The sequence below is a fragment of the Bison bison genome, unplaced genomic scaffold (assembly GCF_000754665.1).
Source record: "Bison bison bison isolate TAMUID 2011002044 unplaced genomic scaffold, Bison_UMD1.0 scf7180017864068, whole genome shotgun sequence".
Classification (NCBI taxonomy): domain Eukaryota; kingdom Metazoa; phylum Chordata; class Mammalia; order Artiodactyla; family Bovidae; genus Bison; species Bison bison.
This window is the reverse complement of record NW_011494640.1, coordinates 4,942,858-4,968,270: the sequence shown is the minus strand read 5'-3', so window position 1 is coordinate 4,968,270 and position 25,413 is coordinate 4,942,858. Positions and strand designations below refer to the sequence as shown.

Genomic DNA, 25,413 nt, shown 5'->3' with positions numbered 1-25,413 from the left:
TTGTTGGAAGGTCATGAGTTGTTCTGTGAAGGGATTAACCTCTGTTGCTTGTAAGGACTAGGCTTCCCTGGTGGCTTAGATGGTAAAGAAGCTGCCTGCAGTGTGGGGGACCTGGGTTTGATCCCTGGGTTGGAAAGATCCCCTGGAGAAGGAACTGGCAACCCACTCCAGTATTTCTGCTTTGAGAACCCCACAGACAGAGGAGCTTGGAGGGCTAAAGTCCACGGGGTTGCAGAGTCAGACACGACTGAGCTAACAGCGCATACACATACACCACAGACGCACAAGCAAACTGAAGCCTCACGCTCGACTCAAACTCAGTTTGTATTTGGTTCCAAATCTTCAGGTAGATTTCAGATAATTCTTTGTTGCTAAAATGAATTTAAGTGATTTATGAAATCTAGTTTAGTCGTATTTCTTTTAGCTGTGTGTGTGTGTGTGTGTGCACGCACGTGTGTGTACTATTACATATTTTAGAAACTTTAGTTTTCTTACATACAGATCATGGTCAAAGTCTGCTGGTTCTGTTGGTTCTGTCTGACTTGGTGGATTAGTAAGGTTAGTAAATTGGCAGCCTTACTTTTCTGTCATTCAGCCTTCCATGGAAATATTTTATTAATAGTACTTTTTATGTATTAAGGATAGTTTTATATATCCATTGATTTCTTTAAATTCAGTTTTGTGTTTACCAGAATTATACATGTCAAATTGAAGGAGGCAAATAGTTATAGAAAGAGTTTGTAAGAAAAATAACAATCCTCCACACTTTTCCTGCTCTCTAGAGGTACAGCCTCTTTTGATCAATTGTTTTGGAATCTTTCTCCACATCTTTAATGAACATACTAATACTTCCATGACAAATCCATAATTTCACCATGTTACTTACAACATTGCCTCAATAGCTGCTTTTATTTTCTTTACTCATCGTAAAGTCAGTAACAAAAAATATGTACTCAGTAATTCTAAACACGTTAAGCTAACGTGTTTATAAGACTTTTTATTTCTCGAAGTATTTCTCTTAGCCTTTTAGCAATGTTCTAGGCACATGTATTGTCTGCCTGCTCAGTCATGACTTAGAAGCCATTCACAAATTTTAAACTTCTCTACATTTTCAATTAATTGTTTAAAAAGTTGTATCACAAGTGACATACAGTAGTATAAGGATAATTAAGCTTAGTACAAAGCAAATTTAGCCATAAGAAGTTCTAATGCAGAAGTTTTAAGGGATACTATTTCCTTGTTTTTGATCCCCCAAATCTTGGTTGTATTAAATAAGAATTGGTGAATTTGAGGGTGTAAATGAAAGAAATAAAAGGATTTTTATTATTGCACTTAGGCTTTAAAATAAGAACTGTGTGATAAAGTTTTTATTTATACATTTTGTAATGTTATTTAAATAGTTCTTATTTATTCTTTTACTTAATAATTGTACTTAACTGTATTTTTAAAATAATAAATCAAAAGAATATTTAAAGTGTGTGTATGAGAGATGGGGAGGGAGGGCAGAGAGAAAACACAAGCATGTCCTGAAGACCTTCAGCACTGGGACTGGATTAGAGCTTGCTGAGGAATGTCCGCCATGTGTTACTGACTGTATTCCTCTAAGTATGGTTTATTAGTTTATATGTTCAGCAGAATCTTGTCTGCCTGGTGTATTAATTAAGAGAAATGATTGTGGCATGCTTCCCCTTGCCCTCACAAAAGCAATTTGTATATATATTCTCTTCGGCAGCTGTGTTTTTTCTTCTGTGACCAGTATTTCACGTGTAGTAGCTGGAAAGTCACTTCTTCCACCACTGAGCCAGAGCTGAAAATAATCTCTGTTGCATAGCACCCTAATATTTCCTGCAAAATAGCCATTAAACATTCCCAGGCTTTACCCAGCATAGACTTGTTTTATCGCTGCTATTATTTGTGGAATACAAATAGGAAGATTATATATTCATAGGATTTATTGTGAGTGTGAATTCACTGTTTACAGAGAAGCAGTCTGCATTGCCCTCTACCCTTCTTAAAAATAAATAAAAGAAAAAAGTAATGGAAAGGAATGATCCAGAATTTGGGTCCCATCTTGCCAGGTAATCAAAGAGAAAATGTAACCACCACCTGGGGTAACTCACCTGTAGTTGATCCAAACTTCTTATTGTAGAAAAGATATTTAGAAGTAAATTTATGCATCTTTGAATTTTGAGAACCTGTGTTTGAGGGCATTTCTCTTTGATTAAAGAAGATGTGGTTTTAATGTGATCAAAAGAAGATTTACAAGCTGACAGAGGTGAACTGTGTAGGTGACTGATTCGGGTATAGAGATTGATCAAAACAGATCATATCAAACCATGTCAAGAAGTAACGTACTTGTTCATGGTTTGTCGGCTTCTTGTTAGAAGTCATTTACATGTTCTTTCCCCCTAAATGTTTATTTGTAAACAGACATGCAGCTCTCTGTATCTCAAACTTTAGAGAAGAAACATTCCAACACTTTCTTCAGTGAAGTCTTAGGTGAAGGTCAAAGGAAGTGTTATGATGCTGTGCAGAGAGATTTTATGTTGATCAGAAAAAATACAAAGTAGGGTTGGGGTGTCTGAGACCTACCTCCACGTGGGCAGTGGGTGCCAGGGGCAGTTAACTATAGGAGTTTGGAACTCCCGGGTTGAAAGTCACTGAACTAAGTGATCTTTAAGGTTCTTCTCAAAAGTGTTAATCTTTTGGTATCTTATATGAGGTTGTTTAGCGAGGGTGGGTGTAACTTCTTTTAGTTTATTTAGTGAGAGAAATTGTAACTTCTGACCTGTTCTCGTTCCTTCCATCGTTTATCTTGTTAACTGTGTTTATTCATGGTGACTTCTTTGAATAGTTGATAGCCCCCTTTTGCCTGATGTAATTGAAACGTTGTCTTTTGCTTCCCACAAAAAATTAAGAACTTCCAGAAGTTCATTGTCCCCAGAATTTATCAAGTGAGTTCCTTCATAGAGAATAGCTATATCCAGGCAGAAAAAGTACACCTTGAAACCATCACTTAAAGAATTTGCAGATCTGATGGGGAGATGTGCCCAAGGCTCTCTCCAAGGTTCCTCCAGCCCTGAGCCCTTGGGCCTCACTGAGGAGGAGGAGGATGGGTGTGCCTGCGGGACGCTTAGCAACAAGCAGCATGAACCTGGAAAAAGCGCATCTGGTGAGACCTAGAGAGTGGGCCTGTTGCCATTGTTTTTTGGCTAAGCCCCTTACTAACTTTTTACCTCAGTTTCCTCAACTGTAAGATAGAGGTGTCTATTAACTGGAGGTATAGTGTGGTGATTAAGGACACTTTGGATCAACCTGAGCCTGAGCTGGTTTTACCCTTTAGTACCTTGAACCAGTTTCTTTAAGTCGTTCAGCTTTACCTGTAAATGGAAGTAATATAATGTCCTTGGAGAATTGTTTGAAAAGATCCCATAGATGACGGATTCCGTTGCTTAGGAGGGGCCCTGGCAGCACTAGCAGGCCACCAGCATTGGCACCATCATGTTCTTCTTCACATGGGGGTTAGGAGAGCAGGGGATTAAAAAGGTGTTTTGAAAAGTACAAAGTGCTCTATAATTCTACAGTCATTTCTCATGTATTTGTGGATTTCCTAGGACTGATTTTGAAACTGATGTGAAGTAACTTGCTCAAGCCTGGCTGTCTTCTCCGATGAGGGTTTAGAAAGCATGTCTTCTGTCTGCGTCCCTTTTCCTCACTGGTACCTTATGCTGTGTCCACAGGTGGAGCAGGCGGAGCGCAGTGAGGCGCCTGTCGCTGCCGCCATGCCGTTCCCATTCGGGAAGTCTCACAAGTCCCCTGCAGACATCGTGAAGAACCTGAAGGAGAGCATGGCTGTGCTGGAGAAGCAAGACATTTCTGACAAAAAGGCAGAAAAGGTATGTATTTGGCTTTATTTTATATTTTTAATCTTTGGATCAGGAGCACATGTAAGACAAATTATGAGGTGATTTCTAAAAAGCAGTAAATTCAGTTTGTGTTTATTTAAGGTTTTTAAAATATAGTCCGACTAAGTAGCGTTTGCTGGTGCTATTTAAATTCCACATGTTTTCACCTGTTCTGCCATCTAACACATATCTAACTTTTTTCTCAAGTTTTTCATTTGAGGTTTCCAATTTTATTTTAACTTTTGGGGTTTTTGTTGTTGATGTGGTTTATCTGATTTCTAAAATCAGTGTTTCCACTGGTAGTCTGCCATGGGAGAAACCTCTCCTGATTTCGTGTTTCCTGTATCCCTGACAAGTATCTTCTACCCAGTCATCACAGTCTAAAACGTGACTTTCATCCCAGTTTGTCCACCACCCCCTCCCCACCAAGAAGCATCAACTTTCAAGAAATAGCATGAACCTCTACTGCTTCCTGAGAGGTTTAGGAATTGATCCCGACTTCCATTCCTACTTGACAAAAATTCTCACGACCTTGTGGACCGTAGCAGTAGTCTCCTTAGGGCTCTTTCTGAAATATCTCCCCTCCTTTAACCCTTCAGTTCAGCCTTCTCGCATGGTACATGAGACCCTTTGTGACCTGGCCTGTACGGCTCTCTGTGAATTTTAACCCGTTTCTTCCTTATTCTGTGTGCTCAACCAATCTCAGCTTCTCTCTGTTTATGGAAAGCAGTTAATAGCAGTCAGCCAGCTGTACTCTTTGTCTTGTTTCACTGCCTCCACACCAGTTTCCCTTAGCCCTCATTTGTTTTTCAGAACCAACCTCTTCATCTGATTTTCCCAAATGGCTTTCCAGAATACTCCCTCTCCTGACCTTATCCTTACCCACTAAAACAAATAGCCACCATTTGGCCACCTCCTTTGGAAACAGCCGGACTGCTGCTATCTTCAACATGGTTTTATTTGCATCATATTTTTGTCTTACTTTCTAGATTTTGAGCTCTTTGACCCATGTGTCATTTCTGGCCCACCTTTGCCCTCCGTGGTACCTGTCTCCCCATGGGCTGAACACCTGATGATTCATTGGATGAGTGCTTGAGTGGAACATTTTCCATCGTATCTTTTATTTTAGGAAGTTGTTTTCTGTTTTGAGTTGACAGTTAAATTGCATCATTTCTACCATCTTTTTAAGTTTGAGATTCTGTGGTTTACCTGTATTCTTATAAAGAAAAGAATATCACAGTCATGGGATTAAGATTTGTAATTATAGGCTATTTAGTTATATAACTTCCTGTCATTGGAAGCAGTGTACAGTTAGTGAAGTTTGGTATAATTCAGCTTTTCTTTAGATCTTCCATGGAAAGTCTGTAGACAATTTCTTGTATACCTTAGTAAGATATGTAGGTAACTGTTAATAATATGATGAAGTGAACTTCTTTTAAAAATGGCTCTTATGTTATTTTGGTTGAAATATATAAAGAAAATCTGGCCTCATACAGATGCATAATTGGGAAAGAGGAGTATTTTAATAGCCCTTCAGATTTTTGAAGTTTCTGATACCACACCAATATTCACCAGTTGATAGTTTCTTGGTTGTAATAGACTCAAAATGTATAAATGAACTTCTCATACTCCCTACTTTGAAGAGGTCCTTTATCCATACACAACTTTGTTACAGGCATTGGTCATTTAGAAAGCATTGGATCATTGACTTATATCTTCCAAATGTTGACACATTATTCAGTATCAAAAATTCACACTTTAAAATTACACTACTGTGATCTCAGAAAAGTAAAACTTTTGGAAAGTGGTCAAACTTCCTCGTGTTGTATTCAAGTTTCAAAATTCAAGTTTGGCAACAAATACTATTTGTTGGTTGTTTTTCTTAAGGTGACAGGTTCACTTTGTTTATTTTGAAAAAATATCTGCCAAGGATACAAGCCTGAATAATTTGTCAGTTTTTCTTTCAAGGAAAAGTGATACTGCATGAAGAAAACTGTTTAGCTCATAGCCCAAGCATTATCATACAAATACTTTCTTCAAGACAAGCAGCCATACTTCTGGAAGGGGCAGAAGGTGCTTTGTGTGTACTTCCCATTCAGTTCAGTTCAGTCCAGCCTCTCAGTCATGTCCAACTCCTTGTGACTGCATGAACTGTGGCATACCAGGCCTCCCTGTCCCTCACCAACTCCTGGAGCCTACCCAAACTCAGGTCCATTGAGTTGGTGATGCCATCCAACCATCGCATCCTCTGTCATCCCCTTCTCCTCCTGCCCTCAATCTTTCCCAGCATCAGGGTCTTTTCAAATGAGTCAGCTCTTTGCATCAGGTGGCCAAAGTATTGGAGTTTCAGCTTCAACATCAGTCCTTCCAGTTAACATCCAGGACTGATCTCCTTTAGGATGGACTGGTTAGATCTTGCAGTCCAAGGGCCTCTCAAGAGTCTTCTCCAACACCACAGTTCAGAAGCATCAGTTCTTCGGCACTCAGCTTTCTTCACAGTCCAACTCTCACATCCATACATGACTATTGGAAAAACCATAGCTTTGACTAGAAGGACCTTTGTTGGGAAAGTAATGCCTCTGCTTTTTAATATGCTGTCTAGGTTGGTCATAACTTTCCTTCCAAGGAGTAAGCATCTTTTAATTTGATGGCTGCAATCACCATGTGCAGTGATTTTAGAGCCCCCAAAAATAAAGTCACCCACTTTTCCATGTTTCCCCATCTATTTGCCATGAAGTGATAGGACTTGAGCTTTAAGCCAATCACATCAAATGTTCCTGCTTGCGTATACTCAGAGGTCAAAATTTAATGAATTATTTTTCTGCTTCCTCATACTACTCTTAAGTGAAACAGTTTTTTAAACTGAGTACGTGAGGATGAAAAAACTACAATGATAGCTGTTGTAACTCAGACAAGAGGTCAGCACCATCAGTGAAAATGGCAGCAGTGGAAAAAGGCAAATTATGTATTTACATTGATATGAAAACAGTTTTGACCTCATTGACCCCTTGAAAGGGTGTCAGGGAACCTTTTTCAGTAACACAGAGGTTGAGAATTCCTGCTCTAAACCTAAGCAAGAATAGACCTCCTGCTATTAGGATAAACAAAGCAAAGAGAATTAGTTGAACTTTTGAAAAATAAGTTTTGTTTCAAAGAAAAGGGACAACTCTGAAGACCACTTGATACAAATTACTTATTCTGGAATAGATTATTAATAGAGAGGAAGACCCTGAACTTTGTGGTTTCACTTTCTTGTCAAGATTCAGGAGACATCGCTGATACAAATGGTAAAAGGAAGTGAAGCCTGAAAACAATGGAAAGATAAAATATTACCACTAAATTAAACAACATGAAAAATGACTTTGATATCATATTTAAAACTGAAAACTTGAAGGTTAGGATGCTTTGTATGATTTGTTATCTAGCATTGTTCTGGAAATTCTAGGCAATGCATAAAGAAATGGTGTAGAAATTAAAAATACATCTATTTCAAATAAAGAAGGGAAACTACAGTGTTGACATATTTGTGTATCTTTACAAAACACAGAGGAATCAACGTAAATATGAGAGTTCACTAGGGCAGCTAAATACAAAATCCATAGCTTCCCTAAATATCAATCAAAATGATCTAGAAATTATAATTTTTTAAGAAGTATTTTATTTGTAGTAACAACAATTAAATAGGGATCTGGGAATACTTTTATCAGGAGGTGTGCAGAACCTGTCCATGTCATTGGACAATATAGTTAAGATAATCTTATCAAATCAGTTCTTAAGCTTAAAGCTATTCCATTCACATCACAGCAGGATCTTTTTGTATCTTGACAAAAAATGATTATGAAGTTCTGGAAGAATAAAGAGCTGTAAAGTGCTGGAATTTAAGGAATATGAATTCTCCTTTGTTTTGAAGAAAAGCACACATTTCATACATCCACTCTCAGTCTTCTCGATCATGATTAGTGAGACACCATCCTTCTAGTTGTTCAGGCCAAAAGACTTGAGTCATCCATGACTCCTTTCATACTTCCCAAATCCAATTCATGAGCAAATTCATCCACTTTATTGGGGTGGAGAGTGTTAAAAAGCCAGAATCTAATGACCCCTTCACCCCATTTTCCTGGTTCCCACTCTGGCCTAAGCTATTGTTATGTTTGCTCTGCATTGCTGCAGTGTTCTTCTAACTGGTCCCCCACAACCATAATGATTCTTTCAAAACATGCGTCAAATAATATTTCCCTTAGAGTAAAAGTCAAAATCCTTACAGGAGCTGAACTAAGTTCTACAGGTCAAATCCTGCCTAGGCCCGTTTTTGTAAGGCTCATGAGATAAGAATGATTTTTACGTTTCTAAAGGATTGGTTTTAAAAGCAAAGAAAACTATGCAACAGAGACTCTGTGTGGCCTGTAAAGCTTAAAATATTTTGTTTGGTGTTTTTACCTAAAAATAAATGCCCATCCTTGCCCTGGTCAGTCAGGCCTGTCCCTTCGCCTAGTACTCCGGCCGTGTTGGCTTGCTCTTCCTCATGCATTCCGGTCCACCCCTGCCTCGAGGCTTTTGCACTGGGCTGTTGCCTTTGCCTGGAATGTTCTTCCCCCAACTCTCTGCTTGGTTTGCCCCATTGTTGCCTTCAAGTCTTTGCTCAAATATTGCTTTCACCCAACCCTCTATTTAAAAGTGCCACCTAGTCCCCGGCATTCCTGTTTACCCGATCTTGCTGTTTTCTGTGTATCACTTAACATCTTTAATATACTTAATGATTTTTTTAAATTAGTTCTTCCCTCTGTTAGAACATAAGCCTTCCAAAGACAGAACCATAATTATTTTTTATTTATTGAAAATGAAATTCAGAGTTAACATGAGACACTGTCAGCTTGTACCTCTTCTAAACTCTTAGTGTCTACTGAATAGGATAAAACATGTATTAATGAGGATGTTGTAATAATTTGTATGTTGAGTTTATGACCAATAAGAGAGTATCCCAACCAGGTATCCTCTGAATTTTATGATGGTGGCCAAGTATCACATTCCTTACAGTACTGCCACCCACACAAATAGATAAATGACCCTTCCCAAGAGGTCTACCCTTGTTAATCCTAGTATCTTCCATATTGTTTTGTGTTTATTATCTTCCTATGTAGTTCAGGATGCTCAGTGGACACTTTTCATGATTGGATGAATAATTATACCCAGTGGATCTAATTAATGGATAACCAAGCACCTAGGCCTGGTGGGCTACAGTCCATGGGGTCTCTAAGAGTCGGACACGACTGAGCGACTTCATTTTCACTTTTCACTTTCATGCATTGGAGAAGGAAATGGCAACCCAATCCAGTGTTCTTGGTTGGAGAATCCCAGGGACGGGGGAGCCTGGTGGGCTGCCGTCTATGGGGTCGCACAGAGTCGGACATGACTGAAGCGACTTAGCAGCAAGCACCTCAGCAGGTTTTTGGTGACCTGTTGCAGGATACTGTCCCCAACTCTAAACTTTTGATAACATTTATTATCACTGAGGAAGGGCTTAATCAACAGAGCTTGTGAATGACAGAAATTGGAGAAGAATAGAAGACTCTGTAGGTGACTAAATCACGCACCACAGAAGGGTTAATTAGCTGGGAGAAGGAGGGCAGGAGGAAGGATATGATTGTAACTGATAAAGTGCAGCACAGATACAAATATCACTCTGTATAAGGGTCTGAAAAAGCAGATGGGATACCAAAGGAGAAAATAAAATATAATCACTAAAAGTATTTGATTAAACCAAAAGAAGGCAGAAAAAGAGGAAAGAACAACATTATAGAATGGGTAGAACAAATGGAAAACAGATACCAAGAGATTAGACTCAAATGTACTGTATCAGTACTCAACATTTAATATAAATGTCTGAATACTCCAGTTAAAAGGCAGTGCTTGTCAGGTTGGATATGAAAGTCCTAACTGAATAAATTTAGAGATTATCATATTAAGGGAAGTATGTCAGAAAGAGAAAGACAAATACCATATGACATCACTTCTATGTGGAATTTTTAAAAAATGATATAAATGAACTAATTTACGAAATAGGAGTAGACTCACAAACATAGAAAACAAACTTGTGATCTCCAGAAAGTATAGCAAGGATAAATTTGGAGTTTGGGATTAACATACACATTACCATATATAAAATAGATCAACAACAAAGACGTGCTGTACAGCACAGGAAGCTATATTCAGTGTCTTATAATAACCAAAAAAAGAATGTTACATATGTAACTGAAATCATTTTCCTATATAATTGAAATCACTTTGCTGTACACCTGAAACTAGCATACTATTACAAATTAACTTACTTCAGTTTTTAAAAATGGTTAAAAAGAAGAAAAGTCCTAAGTGTATGTGCCTACGACAAATGCACTTTGAAGACAAGTAAAAAGATGGAGAAAGATATACCATGTTAACACTTGTCAAAAGAAAACTGAAATAGCTTTATTAATATCAGACAAAAATAGTTTTCAGAGAAAATAGTATCAGGGATAGTTATTTCATGATAAAATAGGGATCAGTTAATCCAAGGGACATTACAACCTTAAATGTTTATGCACCTAATAGCTTTAAAACAAAGCAAAAACCGATAAAACTATGAAGTGAAACAATTAAATCCACAATTAAAATTGAGATTTTGATTCCCCAATCTCAGTGATTGATAAAAGTCTGTTAGGCACACCAATAGATCAGTGGGACAGAAGAGAGAATCCAGAAATAAAACCTACATGTGTATGGAAATTTTTTGCCAAAGATGAAAATGCAGTTCAGTGGAGCAAGGATAGTAGTTTTAATAACTGGTGCTGAAACAACCTAATAGCCACATGTACAAAAAATATGTTGGACGCATGCCTCATGTCATATACAAAAATTAATTCAAAACAGATCACACAACTGAATGTAAAACCTAAAATTTTAAAGCACCTGGGAAACAGGAGAAAAATCTTCATAACCTTGGGATAGGCAAAGAATTCTTAGATGTGATACCAGAAGCATACTCTATAAAACAAAAAAATAATAAATTGGAATTCATCAGCACTAGAACCTTCAAGTCTTCTAAAGACACTGTTAAAAGAATGAAAAGACAAACCACAGACTGAGAAAATCTTTGCAAAGCATATATTTGATGAAAGATTGCATCAAGAATACTTAAAGAACTCTTAAAACTTTATAAGAAAACAATTTAAAAAAATGGATTCCATATACACTTCACCAAAGATGATATTACAGATTTCAGATACCAATACAATATTGTGAAGTAATTAGCCTCCAATTAAAATAAATAAATTTAAATTAAAAAATAAAAATAAAACGTAAAATACAGATTTCAGATAAACACTTGCAAAGATGTTCATCATAGGAAATTGCAAAGTAAAGCTATGATGAGATAACCACTACACACCTATCACGATGGCAAGTATTGAAAATACCAGCTATATCAAATGTTAGTGGTTATGGTGAGCAGTTAAAACTGCTGGTAGGAATGTAAGATAATATAGCTACTTTGGAAAACAGTTCGTCGGTTTCTGGAAAAGCTGAACTTACATCTAGCCATTTCACTCCCAAGTATTTACCCAAGAGAGCGAGAAGCATATGTCCATACAAAGACTCAACATAAATGTTCATTGCAACTGTATTTGAAAGAGTCCAAAACAGGAAGTAGCCCAAGTATGTGAATAAACCAGTATGACACATCCATAGAATGGAATACTAGTCAGCAATAAAAAGGAACAAACTCTTGCTATATACAGCAGCATGAGTGAATCTCAAAATAATGTGTTAAGTGAAGGAAGCCAGGCTATAAAGAATACGTAGTGTATGATTTTGTTTATATTACAGAACTGTGAATAGCCGCAGTGACAGAAGGTAGATAAGTGGTGGGCAGGTTAGAGTGGGGTTGGTGGAATGAGGGGATTATAGCAGGATCATGGTAGTCATGGATATGTTCACTTGTCTTAGAGCTGTGGACCTAAGTCCAGAGTTATCAGCTTGTACACTTTAAATAGGGCTTCCCTTGTGGCTCAGCTGGCAAAGATTCTGCCTGCAATGCAGGAGACCTGGGTTCAGTCCCTGGGTTGAGAAGATCCCCTGGAGAAGGGAAAGGCTACCCACTCCAGTATTCTGGCCTAGAGAATTCCATGGACTGTATAAATATGGACACTTTAAATATGTGTGTTTTATGTTAACTGTAACTCAATTAGAAGGGAAAAGGACTCTCCATGTAGCAACTGAGGTATAGGTAACTTAGAACCATAGATGTTTACCCTAAGAAGGAATAGACCATGTAATAAAGCATACAGAGAGACTGTTGAAAGCCTAGGTTGCAATAGTAGAGAAACAGCTGCCTCAGAGTGACCATCTTCTGCTCTGTGTAGACAAGTCCATACAGAGTTTGTGGAGAAGCTTGAGTGTTGAGAGGGGAGTGACCAGGTTAGCACCGAAATTCAGAGTCCTGCCATGAGAAACAGTTGAAGGAACTGGAGATGTAGAGAGAGAATCAAATTTGAGTCCTAGTGCTCTTAGTAAAATGTTTTTAGGGGATCATTTTATGTTAGAGAAGCTTCTAGACTGACAGAAGATAGACTTAAGACCTGTGAGTGGAGATAAAACAGGGAGTCCAGTTTCATCTCGATATTCGGGAAAATAAGTGGAAGTTAGCTTCCAGAAGAGATAGCAGGTTTCTTGTCTCAGGGTTTGTGTTGGTGTGGGTTAGGTGATCACTTAGGTCTTGTAGAAGGAATTCAAGCTTTGTATGATTGGCACATCCTTACATTGATACAACACCATTACTTTGCAAGGTGCCTTTGTAGAAAATAGGCCCCCATATTATTTAGAGGTAAAATAGTTATTATTCTCATGATCCACGTGAAGAAAGCTTGTTTCCAAGGACATTCATTATAGTAGAATCAGAGGTGGTATTCACTCCTAGCTCTGCTAAACCTGTGGTAAAATTTTGTCTTTATCTCCTTTGTTCTTGATATCCATGGGCATTTTCTCATTCATTTCTTGTGACCTTATAAACAAAATGATAAATATAACATTTGAATGTTTCTTTTTTTATAGTATGTTGATATTTTTCTTTATTCTGTATGGTACACAGTTGCCATATTAAGAATTGTCTGTAATAGAAATAGATTACTCCCTTAGGAACTGGGTCATACCTTTTAAAGAGAATTTGAAAACTACTTTCCTTATACCTTTAGAAAAAAGTGGTTTATCTTGCCATCTTTATTTTTAGGTAACTGGAGCATGGGAGTTGGGTGGAATGGAATTTGTTCTCTCATTGCTCACAGCCACAGAGATCTGGTATACATAATGACTGTTTACACACTCTTTGCCACTGCATGCTATATAAAGAAGGTATAGCTGCCTTGCTCAGCTTATACTTGGTTTCCTTCTTCACTGTGAATGCATGTGTTCACAGGATTGAATAGCTATATTCACTCATTTCATGAGAGGACTAAGTTTGCTGGCATATTTAAGGAGGGGGAAGGGAGTAGTCTTTTCATAGCATAGCCATTTAACAGTGACTCATGGTTACTAAACTTGTTTAGAGTAATCTTTGACACCAGAAGGTTATTAATAGGCTTTTCTTAGCCCATGATCTTTCAGTTTAGTATACTCAGATATTTTCTTTAGTAGAGAGACACGTATATGTATAGGATTTTTTTAATTTAGAAATTAATTCGATAATAAAATTGGTCTTATTTGAGTATTTAGTGCCAGCAATGTTCCTCAGTTTACTTTTAGATTCCATCTCACATCTTTTATCTTAATTTACTTTAAGAACTTCCTCTTTTAAATGAGGTCATCTAATAAATCGCTTTTTGAGAATGAATTGATATTTGAGGCAATAAATACAGGCTGGAAATATTAAGAGGACTTTTGTTTAAAATTATTCTTTTGCATAAGAGTGGGTATAAAGAAACTCAAAAATGTATAATACAAAATAATAAATGATATGAGCCCCCTCCTCCTCAAAAAATCTGGGATTTTTGAGGAATTTCTCAATAATAACAATTAGTTGCATGTAAATTAGAATAAACTTGATTGTATAAACCAGTAGTGAACAGAAGAATGGAAAATTCTGCTTAATAGATCACTTCAAAATTTTTTCTAAAAAGAGGACTTTATAAATAACAATTCCCATGTGATTATGTTACCTTCTGTGGAGTTCCATACAGTAATTGGCAGGACAGGTTTTTATTTTGTTGTTCGCTTTCAAAAGATGACAATAGAAGTAATTACTGTCATCAGTTCCATTGTCACCTTTTGCAAAAGATTCCCAACTTGATTGAATCCATAGACATTTTAGTGCCCTTCCATATAGGGCAGACAGATGGGCACATGGATCAAATTTTGTCTTTGTTCTTAAGGAATTTATAATCTAATAGAAGGGCTTCCCTGGTAGCCCAGATGGTAAAGAGTCTACCTGCAATGCAGGAGACCTGGGTTTGATCCCTGGGTCAGGAAGATCCCCTGGAGAAGGGAATGGCACCCACTGTAGTCTTCTTGCCTGGAGAATTCCAAGGACAGAGGAGCCTGGCGGGCTACAGTCCACAGGCTCACAAAGAGTCAGACACGACTGAGTGACTAACACACATACAGAGGAAATAGACATGTCAAATAATATAATACAGTATAGAGATACTTGGAGGTATGAGTGAAATTCTGTGGGAACCCAGAGAATAAAGCAGTTACTACCTCTGTCAGAGACAGGTACAGAGATAGCGTGCAGTGACATTTGAACTGGTTTAAAAGTGTTTGGCAAGTTGAGAGTGAAAGGGAACGAAATGTGAAACATCTTAAAGTATGGCATGGCCAGAAAACAGTGACAAGTTTAGGGTGATTTTGTAGGAGTGATTAGAGGAGAATGTGGTAGATTGAAAAGGGCCTTTTGTACAACCTAAAGATAGACTGAGGGAGCTAAAGAAATCTATTGTTGTTTTTCTGCTTTGTTTTAAATCTTCAAATTTTTAATTCACAGGAAGTTGCAAAAAAGTATACAGGAAGATCCCATGTACCTTATACTCAGCTTCCCCCAGTGGTAACGTCTTACTGAACTATATACAAAATCAAGACAAGGAAATTGACATCGGTACAGTCCGCAGGCTTCATTCACCTTTTCCCAGTTTTACAGTTTTTGAGTGTATGTGTCTCTGCAGTTTCATCACATGTCTGACCACTACCACAACCAAGATACAGAACTTCTCCATCACCACAGGCCCCCTCCTGCTGTTCCTTTATAGCCATCTCCTCTCCCCTATCCATAACCGCTGCTGGCAATCACTGATCTGTTCTTGGAACCTGTAATTTTGTTACTTCAAGAATGCCTTATAAATAGAATCATATAGTATGTAACCTTTTGAGACTGGCTTTTTTTCTCCCCACCCAGCTTAATTTCCCAAGAGATCTGTGCAAGTGGTTATTAGTATCACTCATTCCTTTTGATTGCTGAGTGGTATTTCATTCCATGAATATACCATAGTGTGTACATAGGGTGAATGTTTAAGTAGAATGTTTCCAGCTGGGGCTATCACAAATAAAGCTACTGTGAATATTTTCATAAACATATTTTGTGTGAACATAAATTTTCTTTCCTCTAGAATAGATGGCCAAGAGTATAGTTCTTGGCTTGTACAGTAAGAGCAGGTTTAATTTTATAAGAAACCAGCAGCCTCTTTCCCACTACATTCCACTAGTAATGTTTCACAGTCATAGATGGGATGAGATTTGAAGTGTTGAACTGCTGGACTTAATGGCAGAAGATCAACTTGGTATGAGGACTCTGATGACAAGGAAGTCTTAAGAGTAAAGAGGAGAGGTAAGATGTGAGACTAAATTTCTGAGGGAGAATTGAAAGGATTTGATGGGTATCCAGAAGGGGGTGACAGAGAATGAGATGGTTGGATGGCATCACCAACTCAATGGACATGAGTTTGAGCAAACTTGGGGACATAGTGAAGGACAAGGGAAGCCTGGTATGTGGAGGTCCATGGAGTTGCAAAGAATTGGACACAACTGAGCCACTGAATGACGACAACAATGTAATTAACTATAGATTCATATATCCTTTGGCCTATCCTTCTACCCACCAGATATTTTCAGAGCGTGAGTCATTAAACTATGTCCCAGGTTAGCCCAGTACTGGTTTTGTAAATAAAGTTTTATTGGAACTCAGCATACCCATTCGTTGATACATTGACTATGGCTGCTTTCCTGCTGCAATGGCAGAGTTGAACAGTTGTGACAAAGACCATGTGACCCACAGAAAGACAGCTGCATCCTTATCGAAAGAAACTTGATAAGATGCTTTTTGATGAGGTAGATTATAACAAGGTGCTTATTTTAGTTAGAAATTGGAGGTAGGGATGAGGTGCAGGAAAAGTATGTTTGTTTTGCTTTTTTTTAAGGTTTTTATTTAACCATTAAAAAATTGAAGTATAGTTACTTTACAATGTTATGTTAGTTTCAGGTGTATAGCAAAGTGATTCAGTTAGTATATGTGTGTGTGTGTGTATTCATATATATTTTTTCAGATTCTTTTCCTTTATAGGTTATTACAAGATCTTAAATATAGCTACCTGTGATATACAGTAGGTCCTTGTTCATTTTATATATAGTGGTGTATGTATGTTCATCCCAACTCCTACTAATTTATCCCTCCCCACTCCTTTCCCATTCGGTAACCATAAGTTTGAGTTCTATGTCTGTGAGTCTATTTCTATTTTGTAAATAAGTTCATTTATATTATTTTTTTCCTGTTCCCCATTGAAGTGATATCATGTATTTGTCTTTCTTTGTCTGACTTACTTTACTTAATGTGATCATCTGTAGGCCCATCCATGTTGCTGCAGATGGCATCATTTCATTCTTTTTTTTATGGCTGAGTAATATTAATATTTTTGTTTTGCTTGTAAACTTAAATGTTCTGCAAACATGGAAAGGGTGCTCTGAAAAAGCAAGTTAGCCATGGTTTCTGTGCTCTTTCTACCTTCATCGACTTTTTCAGTTTCACCCTATCCTTATTTGTCTGTTGGGTCTCTATACAAGATCTTTAATTTGAGAAATGATGGCAGCAGGATTAGGAAGTATGTTATCAGTGCCCCCAAAACATTTAAAAACCACGGGTTTGATGACCTCTGATATCTCTTTCAACATTTAAGATACTGTGATTCCATATTGAGGCATCCCTTCAAACTTAACATATTCAACTCAGAATTCATCTTCTCTGTTCCAGAATTGGTCTCTCTTCCTGATTGCCTAGCTTAAGAAATGTTGGCTTTCTGGGTCAAAACCTTAGAGCATCAGATTCTTTCTCTTTACTTCAGTATCTGCCAAAGTTCTGTTCATTTGAAATCATTTGATGAGGAGAGATGAGGCTGAAATTTGCAACCTCTCCCTCTTTGCCTTTTTGTAAGCACTCTGTAGGTAATGTGGGAGTGTGGGTGTTTGGGTACATATGTGTGTGCTAGTATGTGTTCATTCCAAAAATTAAGGAAGTTCAGCAGAGCATAAAAGGAAAACTAAAGCTCATCCCCAGTCCACTCCTGCTTGCAGTGACTACTGTTAATGTAGTGGGACAGCCTCTCGGATTCTCATTCATATTCTCAGTCTCTCTCTGTTTCTGGGGCAGGTAAGTTACTCAACCCGAGGTCATGTTATTTTAGGTCCTGGTTTGTTTGTTAATTTTAAATCTTTGCATGTCAGTATAGATCTACTTAATTGTTTTCAAAGCTTGTCATAATCTTCCATTTTATGGGTATATCATTATTTAACTAGTTCCATTCAGGTTTTTTTTTGTTTGTTTGTTTTTTGCTGCATCTTGCAGTCTTGCAGCACACATGGGATCTAAGTTCCCTGATAGAACTCATGTGCCCTGCAGGGAAGTACAGAATCCTAACCCCTGGCCTCCAGGGAATTCCCAGAGGTAACTTTTACTTCTGATCTTTCACTGCAGTAAATGACCCTGCTAGTACTTATATTTCTGTGTAATTATCTGTTTCCCCAGGGTAAATTCCTTAGATGTATAATGGGTGACTCAGAGGGATTGCACCTTTTAAAATTTTTGGGTTTTTTTGTTATATTTTACTAAATGGCCGTCCATTAAAGTTGTACCAATTTATTTTTCCACTACCAATGTATCTTCCAGAAGTCTTTGCTTCTGATAGGTGGGGGAAAATATTTTATCATTTTCAATTCAGTCCAGTTACTCAGTCGTGTCTGACTCTTTGCGACCCCATAGACTGCAGCACGCCAGGCCCCGTCCATCACCAACTCCCAGAGTTTACTCGAACTCATGTCCATTGAGTCAGTGATGCCATCCAACCATCTCATCCTCTGTTATCCCCTTCTCCTCCTGCCTTCAATCTTTCCCAGCATCACAGTCTTTTCAAATGAGTCAGTTCTTTGCAGTTTATCATTTTAAGCTAATATTATTATATTAGCTTATATTATAAAGTAGTATATCTTCTTTAAGATATCTATTTGTCAAGAATATCTTCTTGTCTTTTAGTTTCTGAATTAGCTATATCTATACTTCAACATTTTACTCTTGCTCTGCTTAAGTGTGCTGTGAATTAGTAAGTTAGGCTTAACTTTTATCCGTTAAAACTTGGGGCAAAGGGGAGAGCATACCCAGTCTTGTACTCCACCAGATAAACCCTGTACCTCCATCTGTGAGTAGACACCTTGTCACCTTTCACCTCCTACCATGAGGCCACTTTGGAGTCTTCTGAGTAGTTGGGCTTTGTTGGGACCAGAAGAGGTGTGGGTGATAAGGACTGTGAGCACTGCAGGGACGTGGTCTGCAAGCCCTAGTGGGAGAGTGAGGAATGCCTCTGGTGTGAAAATGTTTCTTGCATCACAGCTTTGTGTCTGAGTGGTTGCCACTGATGATGGTAAAATGGTACAGGCCTGGGTAGTGTGGGAACATGGGGTTCAGGGGAAGAGAGTTAATGTGACCCCTGAAGTTTTGGAAGTCTTGAACTAGGCCACTAATGTTAGGCTTGCTAGTTGCTTTTTTCCTACCTCTTTGTATTTTTTGATGAGAAAGCAGGCAGCAGGAAAGTCTCACAGCCTTAGTTCTAATTGGGGGAGTTATTATGGGCACAACCCTTAAAAATTTGAAGTATTTACTTGTCTCCTCACCCTGGTAGGTAAAGAAGTATAGTTCTGATATTGTCACTGCCAAGTCGCTTCAGTCGTGTCCGACTCTCCGCGACCCCATAGACCACAGCCCACCAGGCTCCTCCATCCCTGGGATTCTCCAGGCAAGAATACTGGAGTGGGTTGCCATTTCCTTCTCCAGGTATTGTCACTAGTGAGGTGAATAGTTGGTATGAACTTTAGAGTATTGGTTGCTACTTAAGTAGATCCTGTACCTTACATTGTTTGATGTAAAAATATTTTTAAGATACTGATTAGAAATAAAGTTGTTTCCAACTGGTTATTTGTGGAAGTCAATGAGGCTTCATGGCATGAGATTAATATGCCTGCCCCCAACCCACCCTACCCAGGCCTTGCCTCTGAGAAGCTCTGCCAAGCCTTAGACCTTCTCCTCTGTGACTCTGCTCAACAGAGGTGTCCCCGAACTCCCACTATATGGCCACTTAGTAGAATCACACAGGGTAAACCACTTCCCTGAAGCTGCAAGACAAGTCAGCTGCGAGTGAGTGAGGCACAATCCACATTTTCCAGTCAAGTGAGTGGGCTTATCACGGGCGTAGGGGTGGAGGGCAGTTCTCTCACATGTTTTTCTTCATGACCAGGTATTTATAAAGCAGTTGGCCACTGTTAGTAGTCTATACCCATGAAGCATATTAATACTCTGAGGCTCACTGGCCACTGGCATCTGTGTCTCAAAACACCACATTTTACTGACAAAATGTCCTAGCCGGTTAGTTCAGTGTTAACAACATCATGGAAGTTAGACTGTGTGTTAGTCACTGTCTCATTCACGGTGGAGGGAGGAGGGTAAGCATGCCCTTTCTGAAGCCCTTGAGTGTTAGGGAAATGAGAGGTGCGGAGGAGAGGCTAGAGCATTCAAGGTGGCAACTGCTGCAGCAGGAGGAGAATGGCGGGAGCCAGGATGGGCTCTGGAGGGGAGAGGAGGAGTGTGGGCATCCAGGCCACTGGAGCAGAGACAGCCTCCAGGGCAAGAGGGCAAGAGTAGAGGAGAACTGGGAGGACCTTTGCTGGGGATCTGACATCATAAGAAAAGAGTACCCTTCCCCAAATGTTAACATTTTATGTAGCCGCAGTACAGTGATCTAATCAGGAAGCGAACATTGATATGCTATACTGCTACTACTAACTAATCCACAGGCCTTTTTCACATTTCCACTGTTGTCCTGCTACTGTGTTTTTTTCTGGGCCAGGATCCCATTCAGGATCACACAATTGCATTTAGCTGTAACATCTCCTTAGTCTCCATTAATCAGGAACAGTTTCTCAGTCTTTGACTTTTATGACCTTGGCACTTTTGAAAAACACTGGCCAGTTATTTTGTAGACTGTCGCTTAATTTGGGTTTGGCTGATATTCCTCATGAGTCAACGTAGGTGATGCCTTTTTTTGGCAAGAAAAAAACACAAGTGATGTGCGCTTTCCAGTGTGTCCTTTCAGGAGGCACACGAGGTCAGTAGTCTCAGTGCTGTTCACAGGTGAGCACATGGTTAAAGGGCATCTCCATGTAAAAAGAATGTTTTTGTTACTAGTAAGTCTCTTAGGGAAGTGAGCATCTTTGTTTGAAAGTCCCCCAAGTGATTTTGGTGTATCTCCAGGGTTGAGACAAAGAATGGCAGAAATAAATCAGGGTGGATTGAGGAAGTCGAAGATGTTTTCAAGTCTTGTCTCGGTATGGGGCAAGTGAAGCTAGCTGTTCAGATATGGACCAGAGAAAGAGAGCTAAGGTCTCTGGAGGAAAGTGGAACAGTTTTGGAATATTTGCTGCTGGGAGTGGCCAGTCGGGAAATCCATCCAGTTTGAAGGAATGTTTCTGGCTGAGTGAAGGTAGTTGAACAACATGAATTTTCTTGAACCAGGTGTACACAGATTCCATCACCTTCTCTACCCTGCGGCTGAAGCAGAGAAAGTTTTCAGTAAAGAACATCTGATGTTGTTTAGGGAAGAGAACTGGAACTGTGAGCACGGGCAGCCCTGAAACTTGCAGGCTTAGCAGGACAGGTATAACATGACCAGTAAGGAGCCCAGGAGATGAGGTGTCATGGTGATCTCAGCAGCTTGACAAGGGTACAGTTGTGAGGAGCTGTAAGTGTGAATAGCTTACTGAGTAGGTGTGAGGGGACAAGCTGGGAGGTGGCAGATAAGGTGGATGTGGTCAGAGGCAGAGAACATGTGGACAGAATGCAGGCTGGCCAGACAGTGGGCACTGGGCAGGGTCCCTAATGTGAACGCTGATGAAGGGAACCATGTGAAATCTAAATGAGAACAGCTAAGTTTATTTATTCTGTACATGGCATCTTCATTCAGTAAATTCTTGCTGCATCGCCTTTTCTGGTGAAACACTACATAAGCTTTTCAGATCATGTTTAGTTTAATATATGGTCATTTTTATTTCTTTTTTAAGCTTTTTTTAAAAAATCAACTTGTAATTTATATAATGGGGAACAGAAATTACACAAATGGTTGAAATATGCATAAAATTAAAAGTCATCAATTGAGATATGAACTTGATTATTCTTATATATCAGGCCTGTTAATAAACAATAAAGTTGATGAATTTTAGGGAATTCCCTGATGGTCCAGTGGTCAGGACTCAATGCTTTCACTGCTGAGGGCACAGATTTGATTGCTGGTTGGGAGTGAGGCCAAAAAAATAAAACTTTAAAAGTTGATGATTTTTAGTTTTTCTTTTATATCATGCTGCTGATTATCCTATGTGGGTGGTGACTAACCATGGAAGTACTCAGGTTTGGAAGTGTCTTATTCCCAGTGCCATTCTCTACTTCGGAGTAGTTTGAGTCAACCTTTTATCTGTTAAGCCCTATTCTAGTCTTCAGCTTTTTATTTGGCAGTTTTTCAAGGTGTGATTGGTAGACCTGTTTACATATGTCGAGCTATATACTTAGTTATTTGTTAGAAATCTTAAAAATTTCGGGAGGGGTATCATGTGGGGAGGAGTGAAAAAGAGAGAAGCAAAAATAAGACAGTTGTTACAAATATAGTGAATACTTTGATCTATTTCTCTCATTCCCTTTGTTATTTTGCTCTTTAAAAATTAAAATGTGAATTGTAAACCATTCAAACATATCTGAAATACAGCAGGTGCAAAGTGAGAGTATTGTTACCTTCCCCCTAGGTAGGTGGTGCTCATTCTGGTATGTATTCTCCCAGACTACTTGGAGGAAACAGGGAGCTGGGTTCCTTGCTCACCACTGTCACTCTGCCGGGTAGGTTCCCTTCACTTTTCTTGGTGAGATGCTGCAAAGTGTCCTTCCTTCAGGTCCCTGTATCTGCACTTCTTTTTAAGAGGAATTCCTTGATTTTTATGGTGTAAGAACAGCACGTTTCCCTACATCCAGTGTCCATCTGCATTTTATATCCAGCAATCACGTGCACTCATGTTCAGTCAGGTATGTACAGAGCCTCTGCAAGCATGGGGCTTCTGATGGGGCAGGAGGAAGCGGACGTGAGCTGAAAATCACAGGGGAGAGCAGGGTTGCTTGTAGCTGTGAGAGACTCTGAAGAAGAGGCAGGAGGACGGAGTTGCCTCAGAAAGACTTCTCTGAGGCGCTGACCAGAGCCAAGCCGTGAAGGGAGTGGAAGTTGGCCAGCAGGTGGGGCACCATGTGGGCACAGAGAACATTGTGGGCTCAGGAAGCCACGTGCACAGGGGCCCGAAAGGGGCCCAGTGTGACCAGCGCTTTGGTGTGTGGATAGTGGGGAGGAATTGCAGCGCAGGGTCAGGTCAGAGGGGACACATCCACTATACAGGGTTTTATGGGCCACGTCAAAAGGGAATTTTCTGCACCCTAAGAGCAATAGGTAATTGAAGTATCTTAAGCACAAAGATTTAAGCATTTTAAGATTTAGTCAGAAATTGTCATCATTTTGTGTTGTGAAAAGATCGTCCTGGTTGTGATGTGGAGAACAGACTGTAGGGAATTCAAGTCAGTAGGCTGCTTAGTAGTCCAGACAGGAGTTATGGGGACTCCAATTGAATGGTGATGTGGGGTCTAAATGGATGGATTTTAGAGATTTTGTGATAAATGAGATGTTGAGGCAGGGTGCTGAAGAGGGAAGAGTCAAGGATGAATCTTAAATTTCTCACATGTTATAAGAATATCATTAGTGGTATATCATTCCCTGAAATAGGGAACAAGGGAAGAACACCAGGCTTTGGGGCAAGACCGTGAGTTCTGCTCTAGACACGTTAGATCTGAGGTACTTTGAGACATCCAAGTAGAGACACTTCAAGTAGTAGACACTGTGAATAAACTGCTTAATACACTAGGAGGAGAACAAAATTAGAGATAAGAATCTGAGGCATTGCATTTAGGTGTTGATTAAAGTTGTGGGTGTGGATGAGGTCACTTTTGAAGAGATGATAGAATGAGAAGAAGGCCTTGTACTCTGCTTGGAGATAGTCCCAGTATTTAAATGACCCACTCAAGAAGAATGAGCCAAAAAGGAGACAGAAAGAGCAACCAGGAAGACAAAAAAAGAGGGTGTTGGTAAGTCACAGAGTACAGGGAGAAGCAGTTTTAAAAGAAGGGTGTAATCAACAGCTTCAAATGCTGCCAAGAGCTCACATGTAATGAAGACTAAAAATTGTATTTAATGGCAGGCAGGTCCTTGGTGGCTGTCTAAAACCTGTGAAGTACTAACTATAGAAGCCACATGGGATTGGCCCGAAGAGTGAATAGGAAAGAGAGAAAGAGATGTTGACTGTAACAGACACAAGATGTTTTGAGAGATTTAATTATGGGTGGGCAGTAGCCGGAGGGGCGGGGGTTTATGGGATCAAAGGAGAGCTTCTTTAATTTTGTTAATGGGAATCTAGATCATATTTAAAGTTGAGTTTGGGAGAATCAAGTAAGAGGGGGGTTGACTATATGAGCCGATAAGATAACAGACAGGATGGAGGAGATCCTGAGAAGGGAGGAGGTGAGTGGAATTCAGAAGCCAGGAAGGTTAGTATAGGTAGATGAGTATAATGGTTAGCAGAGGAGAGAATTGGATGGTGTTTTCCTCCCTTTGTGATTAGGTGACAGTGTCGTCTGCTGAAAGGGAAGAAGCGGGCTTTATGTGTGAATCCAAGGGTGTTTCATCATAGAAGCATGTTACCTTGCTTCTCTCTTCTGTTTTTTAAAAACAGCTTTGTTCAGATATAACTTGCACATCACACAGTTCACCCATCTAAAGTATACAGTTCAGTAGTTCTTAGTTTATTCACAGGTGATATGCAACCGCAAACAACCACAGTCAATTTTAGAAATTTCATTACCTCAAAAAGAAACCCCATACCTTTAACTATTCACTCCCCCTTCCCCCACCTTAGTGAATACTTCATTTTTGCTATTGGAAAGCAGAGAGTACAGTCTGAATTCAGATTTAAAATCATATCATGGTTTCAAAGCAAAGTGTAAACTGAGACATATGAAGGGTTATTAAGAGCCTCAAAACTTTGATCTAGTCAGAGAAGCAGAGAAGGCTAAGCTCTACTTCTTGTTTGTTTGCTCAGTCGTGTCCGACTCCTGGCGACCCCATGGACTGTAGCCTACCAGGCTCCTCTGTCCATGGGATTTTCCAGGCAAGAGTATTGGAGTGGGCTGCCATTTCCTTCGCTAGAGGATCTTCCCGACCCAGGATCGAACCTGGGTCTCCTGCATTGCAGGCAGATTCTTTTACCAGCTGAGCCACCAGGGAAGCCCAGAGATGATTAGTAGATCATTACTGAAAGGAGCGTGACGATTCAAAGGCATACTGTTAGTCTCCATTCAGTTACTTCCATTTCAGCATTTTGGTTAGTGATAAGGCCGTGGGAGGCATGCCTACCTGTCAGATTTTCATGTGGTATAAATATGAGAGCAATAGCTGACATTTTGGATGTCCTTCACAGTCTGGAACATAGTGTTGACTGATGGGCTGTTAATGAAATTAAATAGTGAGAAGAGTTAAAGCTATCATTGCAGTGTTATTCAAAGAACCAGCTTGGAATGAGTAATTGCAAAAATCCTTAAAGGAGCCCTGAGCTACAGTACATTTGCCACATTTGCAGGGAAGTGGTGGCCTGGTGTCACCATCCATCAGGATGGATTTGGAGCATGAGTCCTGCCTTTCTGAGAAGGATAGTTAAAGAAGTTGAGAGGAGGTTTTTCTGGAGATTCTCTATTTAGGAGAGACAGGCAAGCTGTTCTCAGTGAGTAGTCTTCATGTGGAAGAGAAGTTTGGGTACTACCGTATCTGCCTTGCAGACCCAGGACCAGCAGATGCTATAGTAAGGCAGTGTTTGTCTCAACTATAAA

General features: G+C 39.4%; 1 protein-coding gene across 1 annotated transcript in view; it reads left to right on the top strand.

Moving 5' to 3' along the window:
• Window positions 1–1,474: 1,474 nt before the first annotated feature.
• CAB39 (calcium binding protein 39) overlaps window positions 1,475–25,413 on the top strand; it is a 59,943-nt gene continuing 36,004 nt past the window's right edge. The window contains exon 1 of the mRNA XM_010836982.1: window positions 1,475–3,896. Within this exon, the coding sequence (XP_010835284.1) occupies window positions 3,687–3,896 (210 nt within the window). The 5' untranslated portion in view covers window positions 1,475–3,686. The remainder of the gene's footprint in view (window positions 3,897–25,413) is intronic.